Source organism: Coregonus lavaretus (genome assembly GCF_964263955.1).
Source record: "Coregonus lavaretus genome assembly, chromosome: 27".
In the NCBI taxonomy this organism is placed as follows: Eukaryota; Metazoa; Chordata; class Actinopteri; order Salmoniformes; family Salmonidae; genus Coregonus; species Coregonus lavaretus.
The window spans coordinates 9778905-9805093 of record NC_140014.1 but is presented as its reverse complement, the minus strand read 5'-3'; the positions used below and the strand labels follow the sequence as shown (position 1 = coordinate 9805093).

Genomic DNA, 26189 nt, shown 5'->3' with positions numbered 1-26189 from the left:
GGCAGAGGAATTGTGGCTGTGGGCTCACGAGCACCTTCGCTCATTGAGAGCAGCACACATTCCGGGCTACTTGAACGTAGGAGCAGACCTCATGTCAAGAGGGGGTCCTCGAGACGACGAGTGGTGTCTGCATCCAGACATTGTTCTCCAGATTTGGGAACAATTCGGGAGAGCCGAGGTGGACCTATTCGCGTCATGCGTGAACGCGCAATGTCCTCTGTGGTTCTCTCTGAGGGAACAGGACGAACCGCCACTGGGAAGGGACGCCTTTGCGCACCAACCGTGGCCGAGAGTTCTCCTGTATGCATTTCCTCCGCTGTCCTGCATTCTCCCACTGCTAGCCAGGGTGAGGTCAGGGGGGCTGTCAGTGATACTGATAGCGCCCGATCGCCCGGGGGCTCCGTGGTTTGCGGAGATGAGTCAGATGTTGATTGCGCCACCTTGGCCAATTCCACATCGACGGGACGCGTTGTCTCAGGCGGCTGGCACGATAGGGAAATTGCCCATAATCGGCCAACTACTGAAGGCCTGGCTGCTGAGAGGGACAGGCTAGAGCGCCGTGGGTTATCTGATGCAGTGATCAGGACCATACAGGGTTCACGTGCCAGTTCCACTTCTAAGATGTATGCCAGTAGATGGAACGTGTTTTCACGATGGTGTGTCACACAAGGTGTGGACCCCATGAGCTGTCAGGTGGAGAGTATTCTCTCTTTTCTGCAGCTCATGTTTGATAAGCAAAAATCGCCTGCCACGATTAGAGTGTTTGCAGCAGCGATTTCAGCTTGTCATGAGGGTTTTGGCAGAGACAATGTCTTTAGTCACCCTCTAGTGAAACGCTTCCTATTAGGAACGCGGCGACTTAGGCCAACACCTAGAGTCACGCTTCCTCAGTGGGATTTGGCTTTGGTACTCGAAGCGCTATGTAAGTCGCTGTTCGAGCCATTGAATCAAATACCCCTCAAGATGCTGTCTATCAAGACAGCACTGTTGCTCGCTTTGACTACAGCTAAGCGGGTCAGTGATTTGTGTGCTCTTTCGACGAGACCTGACTGCCTGGCCATCAATGGTGACCAGAGCAGTGTTACGTCCTAACCCGGCATTTGTGCCTAAGGTTATTAAGAGTTCATATAGGTCACAGACCGTGGAGCTGTGGGCTTTTTCTCCTCCTCCTCATAGAGAGAGGAGTGAGGAGAAGCTCCATCGCCTGTGCCCGGTACGCGCTTTGGCGTGTTACGTCGAGCGCACAGCAGCGATTAGGTCATCGCCTCAGTTGTTTGTGTGTCACGGTGCGGCTGCACTAGGTAGACCACTTTCAAAACAGAGGCTGTCTCACTGGCTTTGTGAAGGCATTGAGACAGCTTATGAGGTAGCAGGGCGGCAATTGCCTCAGGGTATCAGAGCTCACTCCACTCGTGGAGTAGCGGCTTCTACTGCCCTTTTTAGAGGAACAGGAGTAGAGGATATCTGTAGAGCAGCATCCTGGTCGACGCCGTCTCCATTTATCAGTTTCTATCTCTTAGATATGTCTTCTAACTCTCTGGCTCGATCTGTACTCAGCGTGGCTGAGGGGAGATCTTGAGCAAGAAAGAGAGGAGAAGCAGGACTGTGGGACACAGGTTTCCATCAGGTCCGCTTTGGTTAGGAAGACGTGTTTTTGACAGATTTGTTTTCTAACTCTTTGGCTCGGTCTGTACTCAGCATAGCTGAAGGGAGATCTGGAGCTAGGAAGAGAGGGAAAAGCAGGACTATGGACTGGGTTTCCATCAGGTCCGCTTTGGATAAGAAAACATATTTTGTGACATGAATCCTGACTGACAGGATCAGTACAGTAGAGGCATGCGTTGATTAACAGAATATGAGGTCATCTATCTGCTTGTTCAGTTAGTATGACTCATGTTTTTGTTCCTGCCCACTAATCTCTGGGATTCCATTGAGTGAGTGAGGCGGTCTACCGCGTTCATAATGTAGAGTGACACTTGATGTCATTCCATTAGTGGTCGGTAGTGTTTTCACAGGATATTGAGGCACATCTATCTGCTAGTACAGATTAGTATGGCTTCTATTCTGGTGATCTGCCCACTAGTCATTGGCATTGCCATTGGACTAGGTGGGGCGGGTTTTTTAACCGATGACGCGGTATATTGTGACGCCCGTATGGGTTTTTAGTTGCAGTACTGCGGGACTCGGTTGCAGCCATTGCTAGGCTTGACTTTCTCGTTTCGATGGGAAGTGTTAGGCTCGGCAGGGAGTACATTTTGGAGCGCTACGCTCCGCCTTAAACTATTAGGAGCAGAGCTCCCCTATGGGGCGGAGCTCCACGATATAGAACGATTAGTTACCGGAGTGTAACTCCAGTTCTATGAGTGGAGCGGAGCCCCATAGGACTTAAGGCCCTGCCGACCCTCTCTAGTCTCGCTGAAGAAAAATATCTCGGGAGGCTGATTGAGAGGAGGCACCCCCTCTTATAGGGACACCTGTACTCCTATTGGCTGTAGGTGTGTGCATAATTTTGTCTCAGGCTGCTGCTGCCTTAGGGCAGAGGGTAAACCATTAGGAGCAGAGCTCCCCTATGGGGCTCCGTTCCACTCATAGAACTGGAGTTACACTCCGGTAACTAATCGATTTGAGGGTATTCTGGATTTGAGGGCAGCTTTAATTTGAGGGTATTTTCATCCATATCAGGTGAACCGTTTAACAAAGCCCCCCCCCCCCCCCCCCCTCCATTTTAGGGGACCAAAAGTATTGGGACAAATTCACTTGTATTAAAGTAGTAAAAAGTTATTTGGACCCATATTCATATCACACAATCATTACGTCAAGCTTGTGACTCTACAAATGTGTTGGATGCATTTGCTGTTTGTTTTGGTTGTGTTTCAGATTATTTTTTGCCCAATAGAAATGAATGGTATATATTGTATTGTGTCATTTTGGAGTCACTTTTATTGTAAATGAGAATAGAATGTTACGGATAATCCTGAATGAATCAGGAATAATGATGATTGAGAAAGTTAGAGGCATAAATATCATACCCCAAAAAAAATGCTAACCTCCCCTGTTATTGTAATGGTGAGAGGTTAGCATGTCTTGGGGGTACGATATTTGTGCGTCTAACTTTCTCACTCATTATTCACGATTAATTCACGATACATACCATACGAAACGTAACATATCATACTAAATAGTATCTCGGTTTTACGTACAGAATAATACGAAATGCTCTGAGACCAGGTTGATCCGGGATATACCTACATGCCAGGCGGTGTCTGAGAAAGGCCTGAAGACAGGACTGTTCTCCATGCTCTCATCTGGCAGGCGACACTGGTGCATCAAGGCTGAACAAACAGACTTCTACACAGCTTCCCCTGGCCATAAGACTGTTATGGCTAAGCTACTGCTCTCCCTCTCCCACAGACTATCCACACTGACTCTAGGCCCATCCACATGTCTCTACTCACTCAGACACAACCCATGCTGCTGCTAAAAGGATTATTGATTAGATGTATTACTCCATTACACTGCTGTCCATTGATTGTCATTACCATTAGTATCTATTTATCCACTATTACTCCTGTTTACATGTAAACACAGTGTACAAAGCATTAAGAACACCTGCTCTTTCCATGACAGACTGACCAGGTGAATCCAGGTGAAAGCTATGATCCCATATGGATGTCACTTGTTAAATCCACTTCAATCAGTGTAGATGAAGGGGAGGAGACAGCTTAAAAAAAGATTTTTAAGCCTTGAGACAATTGAAACATGGATTGTGTGTGCCATTCACAGGGTGAATGGGCAAGACAAAAACGAAGTGCTTTTGAACGGGGTATGATAGTAGGTGCCAGGCGCACCGGTTTTAGTAAAGAACTGGAACGCTGCAAGGTTTTTCACACTCAACAGTTTCCCGTGTGTATCAAGAATGGTCCACCATGCAAAGGACATCCAGCCACTCCAGTACCCCTGCACCACAGGAGGTTGGCGCCACCTTAATTGGGGAGGACGGGCTTGTGGTAATGGCTGGAGCGGAATCAGTGGAATGGTATCAAATACAACAAATACATGGTTTCCATGTGTTCAATTCCATTTAATTTGCTCTGTTCCAGCCATTGTCATGAGCCGTCCTCCCCTCAGCAGCCTCCACTGCCCTGCACATTGAATAAGGTACTGGCACTGATCTGTATATACTTGCATTCTAGTGTTGTTAACTCACATTGTAGTTATTGTGTGTTTATTTAAAAACATTTTTGTTTTTATATTTTCTATTATTATTATCACTTTGTTGGGAAAGAGCTCTCAAGGTAAGAATTTCACTGTACTGTTTTAGACTTGTTGTATCCTGTGCAACAACTTTGAAAATTGAAAATACATTTTATTTAAAATGTCAAATAGTTGTTGTGTAGACCTACTGTGTATTTGACAACATGCATATATGAAAATCAAATCCATAATTTTGCAGATGTGCTAACGCAATAAACAAATGGCAACGCCACTAAGTAGTGCGCAGCGCATGCATATCAAACTGTGGGTATCATGCCGTCTGCTATATGCGACCGTACCATTACGAATAGGGGTGGACGTATTTTCAATTGACATTTTGGTTGTTTGAGACTGATCACCATTTATTAAAACGTGTCTAATGATAAAATCTGTTTTTTACAGATGGTACTGTAGTCTATTGAGCTGGATCTAATTGATCCTTCATAGAAAAATAATGCAGACTCAGCTCATGCTCATCTGCTTACACACCCATTTTAGACAATGGTGAGGACCTGTTTTGGTTTATTTTGGTAGACAAGGGCAAATGGTCCATTGATAGTTGTTTGGGGGCGAAATGGCAAGATTTTTGAGACCTGACGTTAGGAGTCTCCTCACCACACAGCTAAGGATGACTTCTGACCAGGTAAAAAGGCACAACATATGATAAGACCATCACGTTTTGATTTTCGCTGCTAATACAGTCTAAAGTTCAAGTGAAACGAGTGGTATTCAGTTGTCAAATGATTTCGCTATGGCCTGGGACTATTTTTTATGTTATTTTTTGTTACCTAAGTTACTCAGTCAGTCAGTTACAATGTTTCACTGGTATTTTGAACTTTCATCTAGATTCTGGTGCAACATTGTATCAAACGACTGTACTGACAGCATTCTATGAAGCGAAATTGTTTTGTAAGCGGCTCAATTTGTCCAGTTAGTTGAAAGCTAAGTAAAAAAAAATGAAAAATATACACCTTGGTCTGATGTGTTCATGGAATTTGGTTGAATGCGTCCATCCTATGAATGGTTATTGAAACAAGTCTCTGGTGCTGTCAGTTGTTGCACACAATGGTCAGAGTTTTTTTTAAAAGCATTGTTGACATTCTCTTGTCAATTCTGTAGGTCTTTTCAGTCAACATTAAAGGAGGGCGTTTTCCATTGGGACATGAAAATCAATGTGGGAGGCCATATGGCCTGACATTTTGCAATGTATTGACATAATAGATTAGTGTTCCACATGCAAAAAGCTTCCCACTTCAATCTTTGCTTTAACTAATTCAGCTGCATGTCACATAACACCAATTAGTGCTAATAACTATTTACTTTTATACAGCATATGTTGAAAACAGCCTTTACCATTGTACAACGAAAGCTTTAAGCAATTTGAAGGTCATATATTTCTTTCGGTAATAAAATATGTGAATTACACAACACACCAATGTCATACATGCTCCTTAGTAGGAGTAAGGTGTTATTATGTTTACCTATTCATTTATCTTTCCCCATGTACCAGCTGGGTGAGTTGGGCAAAGGTGCAGGGAAAGGGGGAGGTGGCGGAGGATCTATCAGAGAGGCAGGAGGAGCCTTTGGAAAGAAACAGGCCGCAGAGGAGGAAATGTACTTCAGGTGAGTTGGGACTTAAATACTACATGACCAAAAGTATGTGGACACCTGCTTGTTGAACATCTCATTCCAAAATCATGGGCATTAGTATGGAGTTGGTCCCCCTTTTCTGCTATAACAGCCTCCACTCTTCTGGGAAGGCTTTCCAGTAGATGTTGGAACATTGCTGCGGGGACTTGCTTCCATTCAGCCACATGAGCATTAGTGAGGTCGGGCAGTAGTGGTCCTCTGTAGCTCAGCTGGTAGAGCACGGCGCTTATAACGCCAAGGTAGTGGGTTCGATCCCCGGGACCACCCATACACAAAAATGTATGCACGCATGACTGTAAGTCGCTTTGGATAAAAGCGTCTGCTAAATGGCATATTATTTATATTATTATTATAATGTTTGGCGATTGGGCCTGGCTCGCAGTCGGCGTTCCAATTCATCCCAAATGTGTTCGATGGGGTTGAGGTGAGGGCTCTGTGCAGGCCAGTCAAGTTCTTCCACACCAATCTCATCAAACCATTTCTGTATGGACCTCGCTTTGTGCACAAGGGGCACTGTCATGCTGAAACAGGAAAGGGCCTTCCCCAAACTGTTGCCACAAAGTTGGAAGCACAGAATCGTCTATAATGTTATTGTATGCTGCAGTAATTTCCCTTCACTGGAACTAAGGGGTCTAGCCCGAACCATGAAAAACAGCCCCAGACCATTATTCCTCCATTAAGCTCCCGACAAACAGTTATTATGCTAACGTTGCTTCCAGAGGCAGTTTGGAAATCGGTAGTGAGTGTTGCAACCAAGGACAGATGATTGTTGCACGCTTGCCGGTCCCGTTTGAGCTTGTGTGACCTACCACTTTGCGGCTGAGCTGTTGTTGCTCCTAGACGTTTCCACTTCACAATAACAGCACTTACAGTTGACTGGGGCAGCTCTAGCAGGGCAGACATTTGTAGAACTGTCTTGTTGGAAAGGTGGCACCCAATGACGGTGCCACGTTGAAAGTCACTGAGCTCTTCAGTAAGGCCATTCTGCTGACAATTTTTGTCTATGGAGATTGCATGGCTGTGTGCTTGATTTTATACACCTGTCAGCAATAGGTGTGGCTGAAATATCCAAATCCAATCAATTTCAAGGGGTGTTGACATACTTTTGTGTTTATAGAGGTTGTGTGGCTGTCTGCCTGACCTATAAAGGCTTTGTGGCAGTCTGTCTCGTGTCCTCACTGTACCTCACACTTTCCTATCTACGAATCCAGACGTAAAGAGCAGGAACAGTTGGCTGCACTGAAGCAGCACCATGAAGAGGAGATTGACCACCACAAGAAGGAGATTTCGAGGCTGCAGAGCGAGATTGACCGTCACAAGGGGAAAATTAGGAAGCTGAAGCATGATGACTGAGACTCACTCCATTAGAATGAAGCCCAGGGATTCTTTATTGCCAACCCCTAGTCATTGCCTGCGCTGCCTTTCTGGGGCAGCGCTGTGTATGTGTGAATGATTGTTCTGTATATGCTTGAGATTATTAAAACAATTATTTGAAATGGTTAATGTTCTGCTTTTTCATGGTTATTGCTTTCAATTATTGTTAGTGCTAAGATGATGATTTGAGATGCCACATTACAGAAGGATAATTGATGATGGTCAGTGTAGCTGGCAGAGGCGTCATGCCCATAGGGGGCACAAGGGCACGTACCCCCTCAGATTTGTCCTGTTTTGACATTTTCCGATGTTACATTAATTACTAAACTTAATTTATAAGCTCACGTTTTATAATAATGATTTATAAAATAAATTGTCAGCTATATTTTGCGGATGGGCACACTGACTGGACCAGGCAAAGAGTACACCTCCCCTATTCTCCCTAGTAAGTGGTTCCTTCCAAAGTGCACCACCACGGAGCAAAGATATTTAATTGATTTTTATTAGAAATTTTTAACGATGAAATCTCAATGCGCCATCTCCATTTTCAAGAGAGTCCAAATAAAACATGTAAAAAACAATACTTAGTAACAAGAATAATATAGCAACTACTGTCTAATAATAACAATAATAAAACAACTTACATTAACAGCATAAAAATAGGTCTACAACTAATAAAACCTACTGCTACAACTACTAATAAAACTAAGTACCTATAATATATATACATACATACAGTACCAGTCAAAACTTTGGACACAGCTACTCATTCAAGGGTTTTTCTTTATTTTTACTATTTTTTACATTGTAGAATAATAGTGAAGACATCAAAACTATGAAATAACACATATGGAATCATGTAGTAACCAAAAAAGTGTTTTTTGAGATTCTTCAAATAGCCACCCTTTGCCTTAATGACAGCTTTGCACACTCTTGGCATTCTCTCAACCAGCTTCACCTGGAATGCTTTTCCAACAGTCTTGAAGGAGTTCCCATATATGCTGAGCACTTGTTGGCTGCTTTTCCTTTAATCTGCAGTCCAACTCATCCCAAACTATCCCAATTGGTTTGAGGTCGGGGGATTGTGGAGGCCAGGTCATCTGATGCAGCACTCCATCACTCTCCTTCTTGGTAAAATAGCCCTTACACAGCCTGGATGTGTGTTGGGTCATTGTCCTGTTGAAAAACAAAGCCCAAACCAGATGGGATGGCGTATCGCTGCAGAACCCCCACACATCACACCACCTCCTCCATGCTTTACAGTGTGAACTACACAACTAAATCAAATGCTTTTGATAAATTCATAAAGATGGCACCAGTTAATTATAGAGATATGTTACGTCAGTAGAGGAGAGAGAGTCGAGTGACACACACACAGCATTTGATTTGATTTTAGCTGCTGGTGGTGGTCAGGATTAACAGGAAGTCTGTTTGTAAATGAATTTGATCAAGCTATGTGGCCTATTAATTCCTTCTTGATGAATACAAAAAAAAATATGTTTCTCTGTAATACTAGCCACCTTGCAATTTTATGAAGTTGGCTTAAGCTAGCCAGCTAGATAGGTTCCCGATCTCCCAACCTTGTAACTAGCTACCAAGCCATTTCAGGCTATCAATCAAGTAAGTAACTTGTCTAACTATCTCAGCTGGCATGCCTGCTGGCAAGGTTGCTAGACTTTATAAAATACTACAATTGCTTTAATTCTTGGGTTATGATACTATATACCAGTGTGTCAGTTGTATTAAACTCCATAAAAGGCATAAAGGTTCTTAATCGATGTGCATTATTAATTAAATGACAAATTAATAGGTTGAGGTGTGCTTAGATAACCTATATAGAAAAATAGACATTTTTACATAGAGTTAGGCATAATGATTATGGCTCTAGATTGCAGGAAAAAGCTGTTTCAGGTGTTTGAAAAATGCTAAATTCCATCCTCAAGTACTTTGCCCCCTCTAAAATAATGTGTGCATGATGCCCCTGGTAGATGGTAATCGATAAGGTGATACCATCACCAGCTATTACCGCCAGGCCGCCGTTAAAAATCCCATGTACACAAAACCGCCAGAATCCAGAAATAATTAGTTCCCAACAGTATAAGACTTTTTTTTTTTATAACTCTGCCAAACAAGGGCAGATAAGCCATTGGGGTTTTCAAGTTGGCACCTTCCATCTTTAATCTTTATTGATGAGCCCGCGACATCTCAAGAAAGCTCAACAGTGAGTTCTGGCGTCCCAGAACCACCCCCATCTGTACCTGCCTAGTCTTCTCCCTGCTCACTTCGGGGCCCAGCTGGGGTCATTCCTCTTCAGCTAGAGCCATTGGCTACTCCTTTCGGCAGCACCTGATGTTGCCTTGATGGTTTGGCGAAGGGCTTGGCTGCGGATTCCAAGGTCCTTCAGCAACATGGTGGTGGATGTTGCCACAAATCACCCAACCTCCACTGGGCAAACCTTTGCTTTCCAGCCACGCTGCTCTGCATCAGCTGCAAGCGCAGCATTTTTCTCTTTATGAGAAAATGTAATGGGAAATGTTTTCTGTAATCGCCACTCTGCCCAGGGGGTGGCAATGTGCACATGATATGCTGCGTATAAAGCCCTGTACAAATCGCGTGAAGAAGAATGAAAAAACTCGTAATTTCCTTTAAAAGTATAGCGCCGCCCAGAAACCCCTGTCTTTTACAGCGGGCAACCCCGTCTGTCTTTCTTTTCGCAAATCATGGCGGACCGGTTCAATAAGGTGTGTAACAGCGCAAGAACCAACATCACTATATTAGTTAATAATGCAGCCATATAGATTAATTTGATGCAGAACTGGAGCTAACTATTGATGTGTGTTAAATAAAGACCAGTGGAGGTCATTCGTTGCTTTATTTGACACATGAATGATGCCAACTCTAGCTAAGCTAGTAATGCCTTCATTTAACGTTAGCTAGCTAATTAAAGCAAACTAGGCTAGCTAGCTACAAGTACCCTGCAAAAATGATTCCCTGATTCCTTGGCATTTTTGGTGAAGTGTTTAGATTAAATACCTCAATTTCTCAATTAACATGACTGAATTCAAGTTTCAATAGTTGGGTAACACTAGCTAGCTACATTTGCAGGCCGCGTTTGCACGAGCTAATGTTTAGCCCCAGTTAAGAAGCTATGAACGTCCTTGCCAGCCGGACGTGGCCATGTGGACACTAAACCATAACTAAAATGTATTTATCCGTGTTCGTATTATTTGTTTGCTTGTCAGTGATGTTTATCACAGTAACGTATTCGAGTTTGACGACCATGAGAATACTTTACATGCACTACCATCTGAGACATAAAAGCAACCTCGTTGAATCATTTGAACACCAGGTTTTGGGCAACTAGCTATTCACTTATGACTTGATTATGCTTATCCCCCAAGGTTCTGCTGCTTGATGGCAGAGGCCATCTACTTGGTCGTCTTGCTGCCATTGTGGCTAAGCAAGTTTTGCTGGGTGAGTCTTGGAAGTCCAATATTTTGTCAATTAAAACTAATCTCGTGACTGATCATTATCCAGTCCCAGGATATTATCTCACTTGATGTGTAATTACGCCTTGATGTGGACATAGCCATGTCTAGTTTGCTACAACTGTCAGTGATGCTTTTTTAACCTACAATGCTTGAGTAACTGCAATGATCATTCACATTAACATCTGAGATGGTGTATATTATACAATTGGCTGGTGTTTCAATGTAAGTCATGATTTCTCTCCTTTTCAGGCCACAAGGTGGTAGTTGTGAGATGTGAGGGTATCAACATCTCTGGGAACTTCTACCGTAACAAATGTAAGTTATTGACAGTTTTTGTATATTTTCAGGTTGACCTTTTTGGTTGAATTGTAATGTTTTGTAGGTCCTACGGTTGATTCATAGTAAATATTTTCAGCTTAAGCTTTGCTTGTCAGTGATTAACACAGTAAATATTTTAGTTTAACGACCAGGAGAATACTTTACATGCACAACCATCTGACACATTAAGCAACATAGTATATGTCAACTACAGTTGTGAAATAATTGTGGCTGTGGTGAAGCGGTTGAGACAATGGCTTAGCTTGACGGTGTACTGCACCTGTTTTATGAATAGTGAAGTACCTGGCTTTCCTGCGTAAAAGGATGAACACCAACCCCTCTCGTGGACCATACCACTTCAGAGCTCCCAGCAGAATCTTCTGGAGGACCGTAAGGGGTAAGATCAAAACCCCTTCTGTTAAACTCTGGGAAAGGTTTTTGCTGCTTTTCAGCTCTCTTATTGTGCCAGTGGTTTGCATGGACTTAACCTATATGGATATTTATTTAAATAGCCATATTGGGTTGAATGCATGAAGTACACACATTCTGAACTCTACCTTGGACAATGGATGGTTCCTACTTGACTGTGATGAACACTTATCCCAAAGCTGATCATTTTGATGAGAAACTTTCGGATCTGACTGCTGAGTTTAGTCAGGGCCATAATGCTGTGCTGGGATCTATTAAGTCACAGAAGTTTCTGTACATTGGGAATGAAAGCATGTCATATTCACAATCTAAAATTGGCATGGAACCTAAGTGTGTATCTCTTTAAGTATTGTGATTTTAGCCTTGGCTTCCCTTGCACCACGAAGTATTGCCTATCCAGTGCTGGGTGACCTAATTGCCTAGAAACATCTTAATGTTGTTGATGGCCCCTTTGACCCCAACAGGCATGCTCCCTCACAAAACCAAAAGAGGACAGGCTGCATTGGAGAGGTTGAAGGTGTTCGATGGTGTCCCCCCTCCTTATGACAAGGTGACTGATGTTTCAATAATTCAGCGTAACTCTATGATTGTGTGTTGTCAGTGATGCAACTTTTTCATACATTGTTTGAGTATTGACTTTGAGAATACCCCTGAATCTGGGATGCAAATGTCATCCCCCTCTAAGGGACTTGCAGTTGCGTTTGGAGCTGACGTTTATTTTGTTCCAACAGAGGAAGCGCATGGTCGTACCTGCCGCCCTGAAGATTGTGCGTCTGAAGCCCACTCGCAAGGTAAGCCTAAAATCAGTATCAAATAACGCCACTGAATTGATCAAAGCTGCATTAACTAGTAGGTAGCTGTATTTTAAAAGTTGCAGGCTGTGCTAATGTTTAGCCACGTCGTTCTTGCGAGTCAGACATTGGCCAACATGTATTTAGCCAGTTACCAATCTTTGCTTATTGTCAGTGATGTTTACCACAGTAAGTATTCGAGTTTGACGACCATGAGAATACTTTACATGCACTACCATCTGAGACATAAAGCAACATCCAAATAATCATTTTAATCACAAGTAGTGACAACAGTTCTTTTATGATCTGATATGAATTGTTAGCCTAATTGATTTGTAACACTATTGTTTCATGAGTAATGTTTCCTGTCCTTTGTGTGAACTTGCCTTCCCCAGTTCGCCCTCCTCGGACGTCTGGCCCACGAGGTCGGCTGGAAGTACCAGGCTATCACAGCCACATTGGAAGAAAAGAGGAAAGAGAAGGCCAAGATCCGGTACACCAAGAAAAAGACAGAGACCAAGCTGTCAAAGCTGGCAGAGAAGAATGTGGAGAGCAAGATTTCAAAGTACACTGCTGTCCTTAAACAATACGGTGTCCTTGTCTGAGCTGATTCGTGGTTGCCTATAAAGATAAATAAATGTTTATAGAAAGTGTTTGAGTTGCTTGATTTCTTATGTTTGAGTTGCATGGCGTTGTGAAGGAACCTAACAAGAGTAATGCATCAATGACATGCAGTTCTACAGCTGGAGATGAACAGTGTTGCTTATAAAGTTTGAACATGGCAGAAGCCGATTATACATTTTTCATGGTCAAGAAGAACGACACATTTTGCGTGTAACAATTTATTATTGTGCTTAATGTCTCAATCTTTCTATGGCGTCAAGCCTATTCAACGCGATGGCCCTGTGTGGTGCTGTCGGAAACCCCGTGTATCAAATACGTGCGCGCGACTGGCAGTTGTAGAGGAAGGGGCGTGAATTACACTAGCTGTCAATTCGCCAGCGTGCAAACCCAAAAAAACAAGAACCCCATTTAGGAACATTTTTATTCACATTTGGTATATTGTGACAATTTGAACGTTTCCTCGTAGTAGGCTTTGTGGATCGGTAAGTGCACTCTGTTTTTCTGGTATTGAGGAAAGGATTGGGCAAATGGGCTGTTGAAATTGCAATACTGAAGCAACTAACGCTAGCTAGCTACAGCAGTACTAGCTGGACTGAGTGAGCCGAAACGATAGGCCCCGTTGTGTTGGATATGAGTTAATCAATCATGGGGTAAAACGCAATTAAATGGCATATTATACTTTTTTAAAAGCATATCTCTAATAGTATAATTACCGGTATTTTAAGCGAATTGCCTATTTAATTCTTTTTTTTTTTGTGTACACGAACCAAGACGAGACGAACCCATCCTCCCACTCCCAGATAAAACAGCCAGACAGACATGCGTCTTGCAATCCATCCAGTAACGTTAGTAGCCAGATGCCTCACTCACATGCAACATATATTGCAAACTAGGAGCGAGCTACTTTTCAACTAACTGGAATGTTATTGTAATAGCATACATTAAAATGCATTTCGGTTAGCTTGCAGTACGGTGACCTCAAAGTCCGTGAAAAAGTAGCCCAACCTGGACTCGGGTAGACGTAACAAAGTAAATACGGGACACTCAAATTAGTATGTTACATTTCGTGTGATATGTTAATTTGTGGAGGTCCATAATCCATTTCGTATGTTACTAATTAAGATTGGTATGATACACTATATGCCATTTAGCAGACGCTGTTATCCAAAGCGACTTACAGTCATGTGTGCATACAGTTTTATGTATGGGTGGTCCCGGGGATCGAACCCACTACCCTGGCGTTACAAGCGCCATGCTCTACCAATTCAGCTACAGAGGACCAAATTAGTGGATTCTGCTATTTCAGCCACACCCGTTGCTGACAGGTGTATAAAATCGAGCACACGGCCATGCGATCTCCATAGACAAACACTGGCAGTAGAATGGCCTTACTGAAGAGCTCAGTGACTTTCAACGTGGCACCGTCATAGGATGCCACCTTTACAACAAGTCAGTTTGTCAAATTTCTGCCCTGCTAGAGCTGCCCCGGTCAACTGTAAGTGCTGTTATTGTGAAGTGGAAACGTCATGGTTCTGGCTAGGCCCCTTAGTTCCAGTGAAGGGAAATCTTAACGCTACAGCATACATTGACATACTAGATGATTCTGTGCTTCCAACTTAGTGGCAACAGTTTGGGGAAGGCCCTTTGCTGTTTCACCATGACAATGCCCCCGTGCACAAAGCGAGGTCCATACAGAAATGGTTTGTCGAGATCGGTGTGGAAGAACTTGACTGGCCTGCACAGAGCCCTGACCTCAACCCCATTAAACACCTTTGGGATGAATTGGAACGCCGACTGCGAGCAAGGCCTAAACGCCCAACATCAGTGCCCAACCTCACTAATGCTCTTGTGGCTGAATGGAAGCAAGTCCCCTCAGTAATGTTCCAACATCTAGTGGAAAGCCTTCCCAGAAGAGTGGAGGCTGTTATAGCAGCAAAGGGGGGACCAACTCCATATTAATGCCCATGAGTTTGGAATGAATGTTCAACGTGCAGATGTCCACTATACCTTTGGTCATTTGTTGTGGTTAACATTAGATAGGTGGGTAATGTTAGCTGGGGTTAAAGGTGTACTTAGGGATTTTGGCAATAAGGCCCTTTATCTACTTTCTCAGAGTCAGATTAATTTGTAGATAACAAAAATCACAACAGTTGTGACAGAAACAGGAAGTTCCGTTGTAATTTTATAAATGCCAACAGATCATTTGTTAGTTCGACATGGTGGGATCTTTTTTTGTCAGAAAAATTATAATAATTATGCGTCGAAGTAAATTTGGAGTCACGCGATGAAATGGTGTGTGGTCCTCCCACTACGACTCTGGAAACCATGCAGTATATAAGGCTACAGATGAAATAAGCTTGATGCTGCTTTCCAATAAATATTGAGGGTCTTATTCTGGTGACATGATGATCGATGCTTAACTGTCGTTTGACAAATAAAAATATTCTTGGTCTTATCCATAATTATCTCATTACGTAGACTAGTCTACCCTCACAGCCAACCCTCATTGTATCTGCGAGCTGTTGGCTAGAGCGCAGGTGCCAAGACCAGAGTAGGCACATTTGCTATATAACGCGACAGTTTTTGTGGCAAAACTATCGGTAGAGTTGAAAATGCAATGGAGACACATTGAACTTTAGATTTTTATTAGGTACATAACAACTTAAGCGAAAAATTACATTTTGTGTGCACTACGTCATCACGCACAGATTTTTATCCACAACAAGTCCGTTTGGTGGAAACATACCACTAGTGGGAAAATGCGCATATTTCTTTAATGCAGATTTTAGAATATTCACATAAAAATCTGTCGCCAATTGTATGGAAACCTAGCAACTGGCAATTAACTCATGTTTTGTTGGCAGTGTAAATAGATAGCTAACTTACCAAGCTCAACTTCCTATTTTTCTCATTTCAAATATGCATCCACTGAATTTCTGTTAACCTAGGCCTGATCATTCTTTCTCTGCTGGAGGTTTATTGGGCTGTTGTATAACGATAACATTAGCTAGGTCAGGTGGCAATGGCAAATAATTGTTAGTAAGGTCTAATTTATTGCAGCACAGTTGCATTTGACCCTTTATCTAATGTTCATATCCATAGTTGGGCAGTATAGTATTATGTCTTGCATATTGTTTGTGAATAATGTGCAGCATGTATACTCCTTCATGTGGTTTCTAGTCACAGCCATGATGCACTGATACCTCTTTTGATTCCCATCATTTGTCTCTTAGGGGAATGGCAACTGAGGTGAATGGCAGTTCAGCTCCGGATAAAGAGGAAGAGGAGCCCATGGACATAACTGTAACACACACAGAGAACTACCAGACACTCATAGACGCAGGCCTTCCACAGAAAGTGGCGGAGAGCCTGGATAATATATTTCAGACTGGTAAGTGTAAGGGGGGTTGTCCACAGTACTACTTGATGGCATTTCATAATTTTTCAAAGACATCAATGTACAGTGGGGAAAAAAAGTATTTAGTCAGCCACCAATTGTGCAAGTTCTCCCACTTAGAAAGATGAGAGAGGCCTGTAATTTTCATCATAGGTACACGTCAACTATGACAGACAAATTGAGGGAAAAAAATCCAGAAAATCACATTGTAGGATTTTTAATGAATTTATTTGCAAATTATGATGGAAAATAAGTATTTGGTCACCTACAAACAAGCAAGATTTCTGGCTCTCACAGACCTGTAACTTCTTCTTTAAGAGGCTCCCCTGTCCTCCACTCATTACCTGTATTAATGGCACCTGTTTGAACTTGTTATCAGTATAAAAGACACCTGTCCACAACCTCAAACAGTCACACTCCAAACTCCACTATGGCCAAGACCAAAGAGCTGTCAAAGGACACCAGAAATAAAATTGTAGACCTGCACCAGGCTGGGAAGACTGAATCTGCAATAGGTAAGCAGCTTGGTTTGAAGAAATCAACTGTGGGAGCAATTATTAGGAAATGGAAGACATACAAGACCGCTGATAATCTCTCTCGATCTGGGGCTCCACGCAAGATCTCACCCCGTGGGGTCAAAATGATCACAAGAACGGTGATCAAAAATCCCAGAACCACACGGGGGGACCTAGTGAATGACCTGCAGAGAGCTGGGACCAAAGTAACAAAGCCTACCATCAGTAACACACTACGCCGCCAGGGACTCAAATCCTGCAGTGCCAGACGTGTCCCCCTGCTTAAGCAAGTACATGTCCAGGCCATTTTGAAGTTTGCTAGAGTGCATTTGGATGATCCAGAAGAGGATTGGGAGAATGTCATATGGTCAGATGAAACCAAAATATAACTTTTTGGTAAAAACTCAACTCGTCGTGTTTGGAGGACAAAGAATGCTGAGTTGCATCCAAAGAACACCATACCTACTGTGAAGCATGGGGGTGGAAACATCATGCTTTGGGGCTGTTTTTCTGCAAAGGGACCAGGACGACTGATCCGTGTAAAGGAAAGAATGAATGGGGCCATGTATCCTGAGATTTTGAGTGAAAACCTCCTTCCATCAGCAAGGGCATTGAAGATGAAACGTGGCTGGGTCTTTCAGCATGACAATGATCCCAAACACACCGCCCGGGCAACGAAGGAGTGGCTTTGTAAGAAGCATTTCAAGGTCCTGGAGTGGCCTAGCCAGTCTCCAGATCTCAACCCCATAGAAAATCTTTGGAGGGAGTTGAAAGTCCATGTTGCCCAGCGACAGCCCCAAAACATCACTGCTCTAGAGGAGATCTGCATGGAGGAATGGGCCAAAATACCAGCAACAGTGTGTGAAAACCTTGTGAAGACTTACAGAAAACGTTTGACCTGTGTCATTGCCAACAAAGGGTATATAACAAAGTATTGAGAAACTTTTGTTATTGACCAAATACTTATTTTCCACCATAATTTGCTAATAAATTCATTAAAAATCCTACAATGTGATTTTCTAGATTTTTTTTTCTCATTTTGTCTGTCATAGTTGACGTGTACCTATGATGAAAATTACAGGCCTCTCTCATCTTTTTAAGTGGGAGAACTTGCACAATTGGTGGCTGACTAAATACTTTTTTTCCCCACTGTATATTTCTGTAAGCTCAAGAAGACTGTATCAACCAAAGTATTCCACCTTGGTCAGTGGTCATATGATTTAAGTCACTTTGAGTAAAGGGGTCAGTAAGTGGATTGCTGTGGAATGGTGACATGCAGAGCCCTCTTCGCCGAGCGACATCATCATGTTTCAGTGGCTCTCACCAGGAATGTATGACCTATAAATAGAATACCTCTCTCTCTGTCTGTCTGTCTCTGTCTGTCTCTGTCTGTCTCTCTCTGTATCTGTGTGTATAATAATACATTATTAGGTGGGTTCTTACATTTGTCCTATTTCACACATGTACAAGTGTGTGTTGTACAGTGGCTTGCAAAAGTATTCACCCCCCTTGGCATTTTTCCTATTTTGTTGCCTTACAACCTGGAATAAAAATAGATTTTTGGGGTGGTTTGTATCATTTGATTTACACAACATGCCTACCACTTTGAAGATGCAAAATATTTTTTATTGTCAAACAAACAAGAAATAAGACAAAAAACTGAACTTGAGCGTGCATAACTATTCACCCCCCCAAAGTCAATACTTTGTAGAGCCACCTTTTGCAGCAATTACAGCTGCAAGTCTCTTGGGGTATGTCTCTTGGGGTATGTCTCTATAAACTGGATTTTTGCCCATTCTTCAAGGCAAAACTGCTCCAGCTCCTTCAAGTTGGATGGGTTCCGCTGGTGTACAGCAATCTTTAAGTCATACCACAGATTCTCAATTGGATTGAGGTCTGGGCTTAGACTAGGCCATTCCAAGACATTTAAATGTTTCCCCTTAAACCACTCGAGTGTTGCTTTAGCAGTATGCTTAGGGTCATTGTCCTGCTGGAAGGTGAATCTCCGTCCCAGTCTCTAATCTCTGGAAGACTGAAACAGGTTTCCCTCAAGAATTTCCCTGTATTTAGCGCCATCCATTATTCCTTCAATTCTGACCAGTTTCCCAGTCCCTGGATGGTGTTCTCGGGGTGATGAGAGGTGTTGGGTTTGCGCCAGACATAGCATTTTCCTTGATGGCCAAAACTAAATTTTAGTCTCATCTGACCAGAGTACCTTCTTTCATATGTCTGGGGAGTCTCCCTTTTGGCGAACACCAAACGTGTTTGCTTATTTTTTTCTTTAAGCAATGCCTTTTTTCTGGCCACTCTCCGCTGTGGAGCTTTGCAGCTCCTTCAGGGTTATCTTTGGTCTCTTTGTTGCCTCTGATTAATGCCCTCTCTGCCTGGTTCGTGAGTTTTGGTAGGCGGCCCTCTCTTGGCAGGTTTGTTGTGGTGCCATATTCTTAAAATTTTTTAATAATGGATTTAATGGTGCTCCGTGGGATGTTAAAAGTTTCGGATATTTTTTTATAACCCAACCCTGATCTGTACTTCTCCACAACTTTGTCCCTGACCTGTTTGGAGAGATCCTTGGTCTTGATGGTGCCGCTTGCTTGGTGGTGCCCCTTGCTTAGTGGTGTTGCAGACTCAGGGGCCTTTCAGAACAGGTGTATACAATGGGGAGAACAAGTATTTGATACACTGCCGATTTTGCAGGTTTTCCTACTTACAAAGCATGTAGAGGTCTGTAATTTTTTATCATAGGTACACTTCAACTGTGAGAGACGGAATCTAAAAAATCCAGAAAATCACATTATATGATTTTTAAGTAATTAATTTGCATTTTATTGCATGACATAAGTATTTGATACATCAGAAAAGCAGAACATAATATTTGATACAGAAACCTTTGTTTGCAATTACAGAGATCATACGTTTCCTGTAGGTCTTGACCAGGTTTGCACACACTGCAGCAGGGATTTTGGGCCACTCCTCCATACAGACCTTCTCCAGATCCTTCAGGTTTCGGGGCTGTCGCTGGGCAATACGGACTTTCAGCTCCCTCCAAAGATTTTCTATTGGGTTCAGATCTGGAGACTGGCTAGGCCACTCCAGGACCTTGAGATGCTACTTACGGAGCCACTCCTTAGTTGCCCTGGCTGTGTGTTTCGGGTCGTTGTCATGCTGGAAGACCAAGCCACGACCCGTCTTCAATGCTCTTACTGAGGGAAGGAGGTTGTTGGCCAAGATCTCGCGATACATGGCCCCATCCATCCTCCCCTCAATACGGTGCAGTCGTCCTGTCCCCTTTGCAGAAAAGCATCCCCAAAGAATGACGTTTCCACCTCCATGCTTCACGGTTGGGATGGTGTTCTTGGGGTTGTACTCATCCTTCTTCTTCCTCCAAACACGGCGAGTGGAGTTTAGACCAAAAAGCTCTATTTTTGTCTCATCAGACCATATGACCTTCTCCCATTCCTCCTCTGGATCATCCAAATGGTCATTGGCAAACTTCAGATGGGCCTGGACATGCACTGGCTTGAGCAGGGGGACCTTGCGTGCACTGCAGGATTTTAATCCATGACGGCGTAGTGTGTTACTAATGGTTTTCCTTGAAACTGTGGTCCCAGCTCTCTTCAGGTCATTGACCAGGTCCTGCCGTGTAGTTCTGGGCTGATCCCTCACCTTCCTCATGATCATTGATGCCCCACGAGGTGAGATCTTGCATGGAGCCCCAGACCGAGGGTGATTGACCGTCATCTTGAACTTCTTCCATTTTCTAATAATTGTGCCAACAGTTGTTGCCTTCTCACCAAGCTGCTTGCCTATTGTCCTGTAGCCCATCCCAGCCTTGTGCAGGTCTACAATTTTATCCCTGATGTCCTTACACAGCTCTCTGGTCTTGGCCATTGTGGAGAGGTTGGAGTCTGTTTGATTGAGTGTGTGGACAGGTGTCTTTTATACAGGTAACGAGTTCAAACAGGTGCAGTTAATACAGGTCATGAGTGGAGAACTGGAGGGCTTCTTAAAGAAAAACTAACAGGTCTGTGAGAGCAGGAATTCTTACTGGTTGGTAGATGATCAAATACTTATGTCATGCAATAAAATGCAAATGAATTACTTAAAAATCATACAATGTGATTTTCTGGATTTTTGTTTTAGATTCCGTCTCACAGTTGAAGTGTACCTATGATAAAAATTACAGACCTCTACATGCTTTGTAAGTAGGAAAACCTGCAAAATAGGCAGTGTATCAAATACTTGTTCTCTCCACTGTATGTACTGAGATCATGTGACAGATCATGTGACACTTAGATTGCACACAGTTGGACTTTATTTAACTAATTATGTGACTTCTGAAGGTAATTGGTTGCATCAGATCTTATTTAGGGGCTTCATAGCAAAGGGGGTGAATATATATGCACGCACCAGAATTTTTTGAAACAAGTTATTTTTTTCATTTGACCACCAATTTGGACTATTTGGTGTATGTCCATTACATGAAATCCAAATAAAAATCAATTTAAATTACAGGTTGTAATGCAACAAAATAGGAAAAACGCCAAGGGGGATGAATACTTTTGCAAGTCACTGTACGTGTGAATTAGACATTTGTTTTTTGCATGTCCCACACCCCGAGACACCCTTGGAGAGTGGGGTCACAGCCAGGGATCAGCCATTATTGATGGCGACCCTGGAGCAATTAGGGTTAAGTGCCTTGCTCAAGGGCACATTGACAGATTTTTCACCTAGTCGGCTCGGGGATTCGAACAAGCAACCTTTCGCCCAACACTAGGCTACCTGCCGCCCACTGTGTGTGTGTGTTGTGTCTCTGCATTCCAGGACTGGTGGCTTACACTGACCTGGACGAGAGAGCCATTGACGCCCTCAGGGAGTTCAATGAGGAGGGAGCCCTGTCAGTGTTACTGCAGTTCAAGGAGAGTGACCTGTCACATGTGCAGGTGAGTGGTCCTGTCCACACTGTCCCTCAAAAGTAGTCTTACAAGAAGCTAAAAAGAATAATAGTGATTTACACTTAAAATCTATTGGTGCTCTCTCTCTCTCAGAACAAAAGTGCATTTCTCTGTGGTGTGATGAAGACATACAGACAGCGAGAAAAGCAAGGAAGTAAAGTTCAAGAATCCACAAAGGGTCCTGATGAGACTAAGATAAAGGTGAACAAATTGTTTCTTATTTTTTCCATTAAGTGCAATTCGTTTATATTTTAACAGTGATGGAAATATGTCATGCAGGTCTCTGAATGAATGTATGTGTTGTTGATGCTGTCTAGGCTCTTCTGGAAAGAACAGGTTACACTTTGGATGTCACCACAGGACAGAGGAAGTATGGGGGGCCTCCACCTGACGAGGTGTACTCAGGGGCCCAGCCTGGAATCGGAACAGAGGCAAGAAGCACAACCTTTACTGGCTGTGAAAGATATAGTCATCTCATGTATTGGCTGTTAGGGAGATGTCCTCTCAATTATTGTCTGTTGTAAAAAAATATTTGTAACCTAATGGAAATGAATGCTGGTGAAAGACTGTTCAACATCTAATATGCCTTTTCACGAACCAACCTCTTAGATTTCTAGGGAGCACCATCTTATCCAAGTAAAATACAATCATAGTTACACAGTATGTCTTTAATTTGACATTTTTATCTTATCAATGCAGGTATTTGTCGGGAAGATCCCCAGGGACCTGTATGAGGATGAGCTGGTCCCTCTGTTTGAGAAAGCGGGGCCCATTTGGGACCTGCGTCTGATGATGGACCCCCTTCTCTCGGGTCAGAACAGAGGATATGCCTTCATCACCTTCTGCAATAAAGATGCTGCCCTAGAGGCCGTCAAGCTTGTAAGATTTCCCCTTTTAATCACCAGACATAAAGAGCATGATTTGGCAATTAACAGTATTTTCTTTGCTATCCTTGAACCTTGTAGACAGGTGGGTCACTTTGTCTTCATCATACCAGAGTTATCTGGGAAGTGCAACTGTGCATGACTTACCTGTGTGGGGCTAAATTTTGAGAACACTTCTTGTTGATCTTTTTGTTTTAGTGTGATAATTATGAAATCCGGTCAGGTAAATACCTGGGTGTCTGCATCTCTGTCGCAAACAATCGGCTGTTTGTTGGGTCAATTCCAAAGAACAAGACAAGAGAAAGCATATTGGAAGATTTCAGCAAAGTCACAGGTTAGAGAAAGATCAGTACCATTTTTGTATCATCTTCTTTTGTTCCCCTTAAATTGAAATAATGGTTTATATTTGAAATGTTGTTGTGTTACAACTTAATTTAAAATGGATTAAATTGAGATTTTAGTCACTGGCCTACACACATTACCCCAGAAGGTCAGTGGAATTATTTTTAAGAGAAATTTTTACAAAAAGGAAAAGCTGAAATGTCTTGAGTCAATAAGTATGGAGCCCCATTTTTATGGCAAGCCTAAATAAGTTCAGGAGTAAAAATTTACTTAACAAGTCACATAATACAGTGCCTTCGGAAAGTATTCAGATCCCTTGACTTTTTCCACATTTTGTTACGTTACAGCCTTATTCTAAAATGGATTAAATAAAAACATTTTATCAGCAATCTACACACAATCCAAGATGGCGTAGCAGTGCGGTCCTGTACTCTGTGTGTGTCTGTGTAAATAACCTTTTATTTTTATTTTTAGTACATATTTCGCTATCACACTTTTCATCCTTCTACTAAATAGACTTTCCTGCAACCCGCCTCACTCAATGTGGAACGGATTCTATTATTGACTTACCTTTTATCTAGAATCTCCAGTTGAAACTAGCTAGCCAGCTAACTAGCTACTTGCGATTAGCCACCGTTAGCGGTTTTCACCCAGAACATTGGATTTTCTGCCGGAATAACTGAATCACTGGACATTAACACCGGATCGCAACTAGCTAGCCGCAACCAAATGGATGTTGCTGTTGGCTAATCACCACTGCCCTCGAAGCAAGCACCAGTTAGCCTTGAGCTAGCCTCGAGCCAAGCCCATATCCCGGCTATCTACCTCTCTGTCTACCGGACGGGAGTAGCCAGCTAACTAGCTACTTGCTATTAGCCACCGTTAGCGGTTTTTCACCATTGTCCGTGGCCTGCACTACCTACCAGCCAGCTCTAGCCTGGACTATTATCGGCCAGTCTGCACTGTCTGCACAGCGCGTTATCGACCCAGAACATATCGGTTTTTCTGCCGGAATCACTGAATCACTGGACATTTAACTCCGGATCATCGCAACTAGCTAGCTGCAACCAAATGGATGTTGTTGTTGGCTAATCAGCCTTGAGCTAGCCTCGAGTCAGGCCCATCTCCCGGCTATCTACCTCTCTGTCAACCGGACGGGACCTCCTAGAGTCGACACGGAGCCCCGCCGATCCATCACGACTGGTCTGCCAACGTAATTGTCTGTGGTTTCAAGAGGCTTCCCGTTGCGACGACCATGAAGATCCATCTGCTAGCCCCGGCCCGCTAGCACACGCAAACAACAGCCGTGCTTCCTGCTAGCCTGTGCTGTAGCACCAATTCGAACTGCTCTCGGACTCACATATTGCTGTTCACTGGACCTTATGATCACTCAGCTGCACAGCTGATGCCTGCTGGACTGTTCCTTTACACGGTACCCTGTCCTGTTTATCTGTTTAGCCTCAGCCCAAACTTTCATCGCCATTACCAGTTGTTGTCTTAGCTCTCTCTAATAACACCTGTGATTGCTTTATGCCTCTCTCCCATGTGAATATGCCTTGCCTATTGCTGTTCCAGTTAGTTCTTATTATACAATTTCACTGTAACGCCCCAAGTCCCTCTCAAATTGCCTCAAATAGCTCCTTTGTTCCACCCCCCATACACGTGAGACCGGCTCAATCGGTGCCTCCAGTGATGCTATCTCTTTCATTGTTACCCAACGCGTAGGTTTACCTCCACTGTACTCATATCCTTCCATATCCTTGTCTGTACATAATGCCCTGAATCTATTCTACAACGCCCGGAAATCTGCCCCCTTTACTCTCTGTACCCAACACACTAGAAGACCAGTTCTTAAAGCCTTTAGCCGTATCCTTATTCTAGTCCTCCTCTGTTCCTCTGGTGATGTAGAGGTAAACCCAGGCCCTGCAGCCCCCAGTATCACTCCTACTCCCCAGGAGCTATCATTTGTTGACTTCTGTAACCGTAAAAGCATTGGTTTTTTGCATGTTAACATCAGAACCCTCCTCCCTAAGTTTGAGTTATTCACTGCGTTAGCACACTCCGCCAACCCTGATCTTCTAGCAGTGTCTGAATCCTGGCTTAGGAAGGCCACCAAAAATTCAGAAATGTCCGTCCCTAACTACAACATTTTCTGTCTAGTTAGAACTGCCAAAGGGGGTGGAGTTGCAATCTACTGTAGAGATAGCCTACAGAGCTCTATCATACTATCCAGGTCTGTGCCCAAACAGTTTGAGCTCCTACTTCTAAAAATCCACCTTTCCAGAAATAAGTCTCTCACTGTTGCCGCTTGCTACAGACCCCCCTCAGCCCCCAGCTGTGCCCTGGACACCATATGTAAATTGATTGCCCCCCATCTATCCTCAGAGTTCGTACTGCTTGGTGACCTAAACTGGGATATGCTTAACACCCCGGCCATCCTACAATCCAAACTAGATGCCCTCAATCTCACACAAATTATCAAGGAACCTACCAGGTACAACCCTAAATCTGTAAACATGGGCACCCTTATAGATTTCATCCTGACAAATTTACCCTCTAAATACACCTCAGCTGTCTTCAACCAGGATCTCAGCGATCACTGCCTTATTGCCTGCGTCCATAACGGATCCGTGGTCAAACGACCACCCCTCATCACTGTCAAACGCTCCCTAAAACACTTTAGCGAGCAGGCCTTCCTAATTGACCTGGCCCAGGTATCCTGGATGGATATCGATCTCATTCCGTCAGTAGAGGATGCCTGGTTGTTCTTTAAAAGTGCTTTCCTCTCAATCTTAAATAAGCATGCCCCATTCAAGAAATGTTGAACTAAGAACAGATATAGCCCCTGGTTCTCCTCAGACTTGACTGCCCTTGACCAGCACAAAAACATCCTGTGGCGTACTGCATTAGCATCGAATAGCCCCCGCGATATGCAACTTTTCAGGGAAGTTAGGAACTAATATACACAAGCAGTTAGGAAAGCAAAGGCTAGCTTTTTCAAACAGAAATTTGCATTATGTAGCACTGACTCCAAAAAGTTTTGGGACACTGTAAAGTCCATGGAGAATAAGAGCACCTCCTCCCAGCTGCCCACTGCACTGAGGCTAGGAAACACTATCACCACCGATAAATCTACAATAATCAAGAATTTCAACAAGCATTTTG

General features: G+C 43.3%; 3 protein-coding genes across 4 annotated transcripts in view; all 3 read left to right on the top strand.

Annotated features, from left to right (window-relative positions):
* The first annotated feature begins 4797 nt into the window (after positions 1-4797).
* On the top strand, positions 4798-7407 carry LOC311102723 (ATPase inhibitor B, mitochondrial-like). Its single transcript, XM_084144098.1, has 3 exons — positions 4798-4897; positions 5765-5877; positions 7116-7407. The coding sequence occupies exons 1-3, from the start codon at positions 4829-4831 to the stop codon at positions 7255-7257; spliced, it is 324 nt and encodes a 107-aa protein (XP_084000224.1). The 5' UTR covers positions 4798-4828; the 3' UTR covers positions 7258-7407.
* Positions 7408-9976: 2569 nt separating this feature from the next.
* Positions 9977-12960, top strand: LOC311102534 (large ribosomal subunit protein uL13-like). Its single transcript, XM_084143904.1, has 7 exons — positions 9977-10019; positions 10680-10752; positions 11019-11084; positions 11383-11484; positions 11981-12066; positions 12248-12307; positions 12703-12960. The coding sequence occupies exons 1-7, from the start codon at positions 9999-10001 to the stop codon at positions 12910-12912; spliced, it is 618 nt and encodes a 205-aa protein (XP_084000030.1). The 5' UTR covers positions 9977-9998; the 3' UTR covers positions 12913-12960.
* A 302-nt stretch (positions 12961-13262) lies between these two features.
* The window catches only part of LOC311102899 (heterogeneous nuclear ribonucleoprotein R-like), a 29490-nt gene continuing 16563 nt past the window's right edge, over positions 13263-26189 (top strand). For both annotated transcript variants that reach the window (XM_084144372.1, XM_084144371.1), the window contains exons 1-7: positions 13263-13413; positions 16165-16322; positions 21668-21786; positions 21892-21999; positions 22116-22229; positions 22498-22677; positions 22881-23016. In XM_084144372.1, the coding sequence (XP_084000498.1) occupies positions 16169-16322; positions 21668-21786; positions 21892-21999; positions 22116-22229; positions 22498-22677; positions 22881-23016 (811 nt within the window). In that variant the 5' untranslated portion in view covers positions 13263-13413; positions 16165-16168. The remainder of the gene's footprint in view (positions 13414-16164; positions 16323-21667; positions 21787-21891; positions 22000-22115; positions 22230-22497; positions 22678-22880; positions 23017-26189) is intronic.

Coding starts and splice junctions, on each gene's coding strand:
- LOC311102723 (XM_084144098.1), top strand. CDS start 4,829: ATGGCAAGATTTTTGAGACCTGACGTTAGGAGTCTCCTCACCACACAG. Junction 4,898..5,764: donor TAAGGATGACTTCTGACCAG/GTAAAAAGGCAC, acceptor CCCATGTACCAG/CTGGGTGAGTTGGGCAAAGG. Junction 5,878..7,115: donor GAGGAGGAAATGTACTTCAG/GTGAGTTGGGAC, acceptor CTACGAATCCAG/ACGTAAAGAGCAGGAACAGT.
- LOC311102534 (XM_084143904.1), top strand. CDS start 9,999: ATGGCGGACCGGTTCAATAAG. Junction 10,020..10,679: donor TGGCGGACCGGTTCAATAAG/GTGTGTAACAGC, acceptor TTATCCCCCAAG/GTTCTGCTGCTTGATGGCAG. Junction 11,485..11,980: donor CTTCTGGAGGACCGTAAGGG/GTAAGATCAAAA, acceptor TGACCCCAACAG/GCATGCTCCCTCACAAAACC.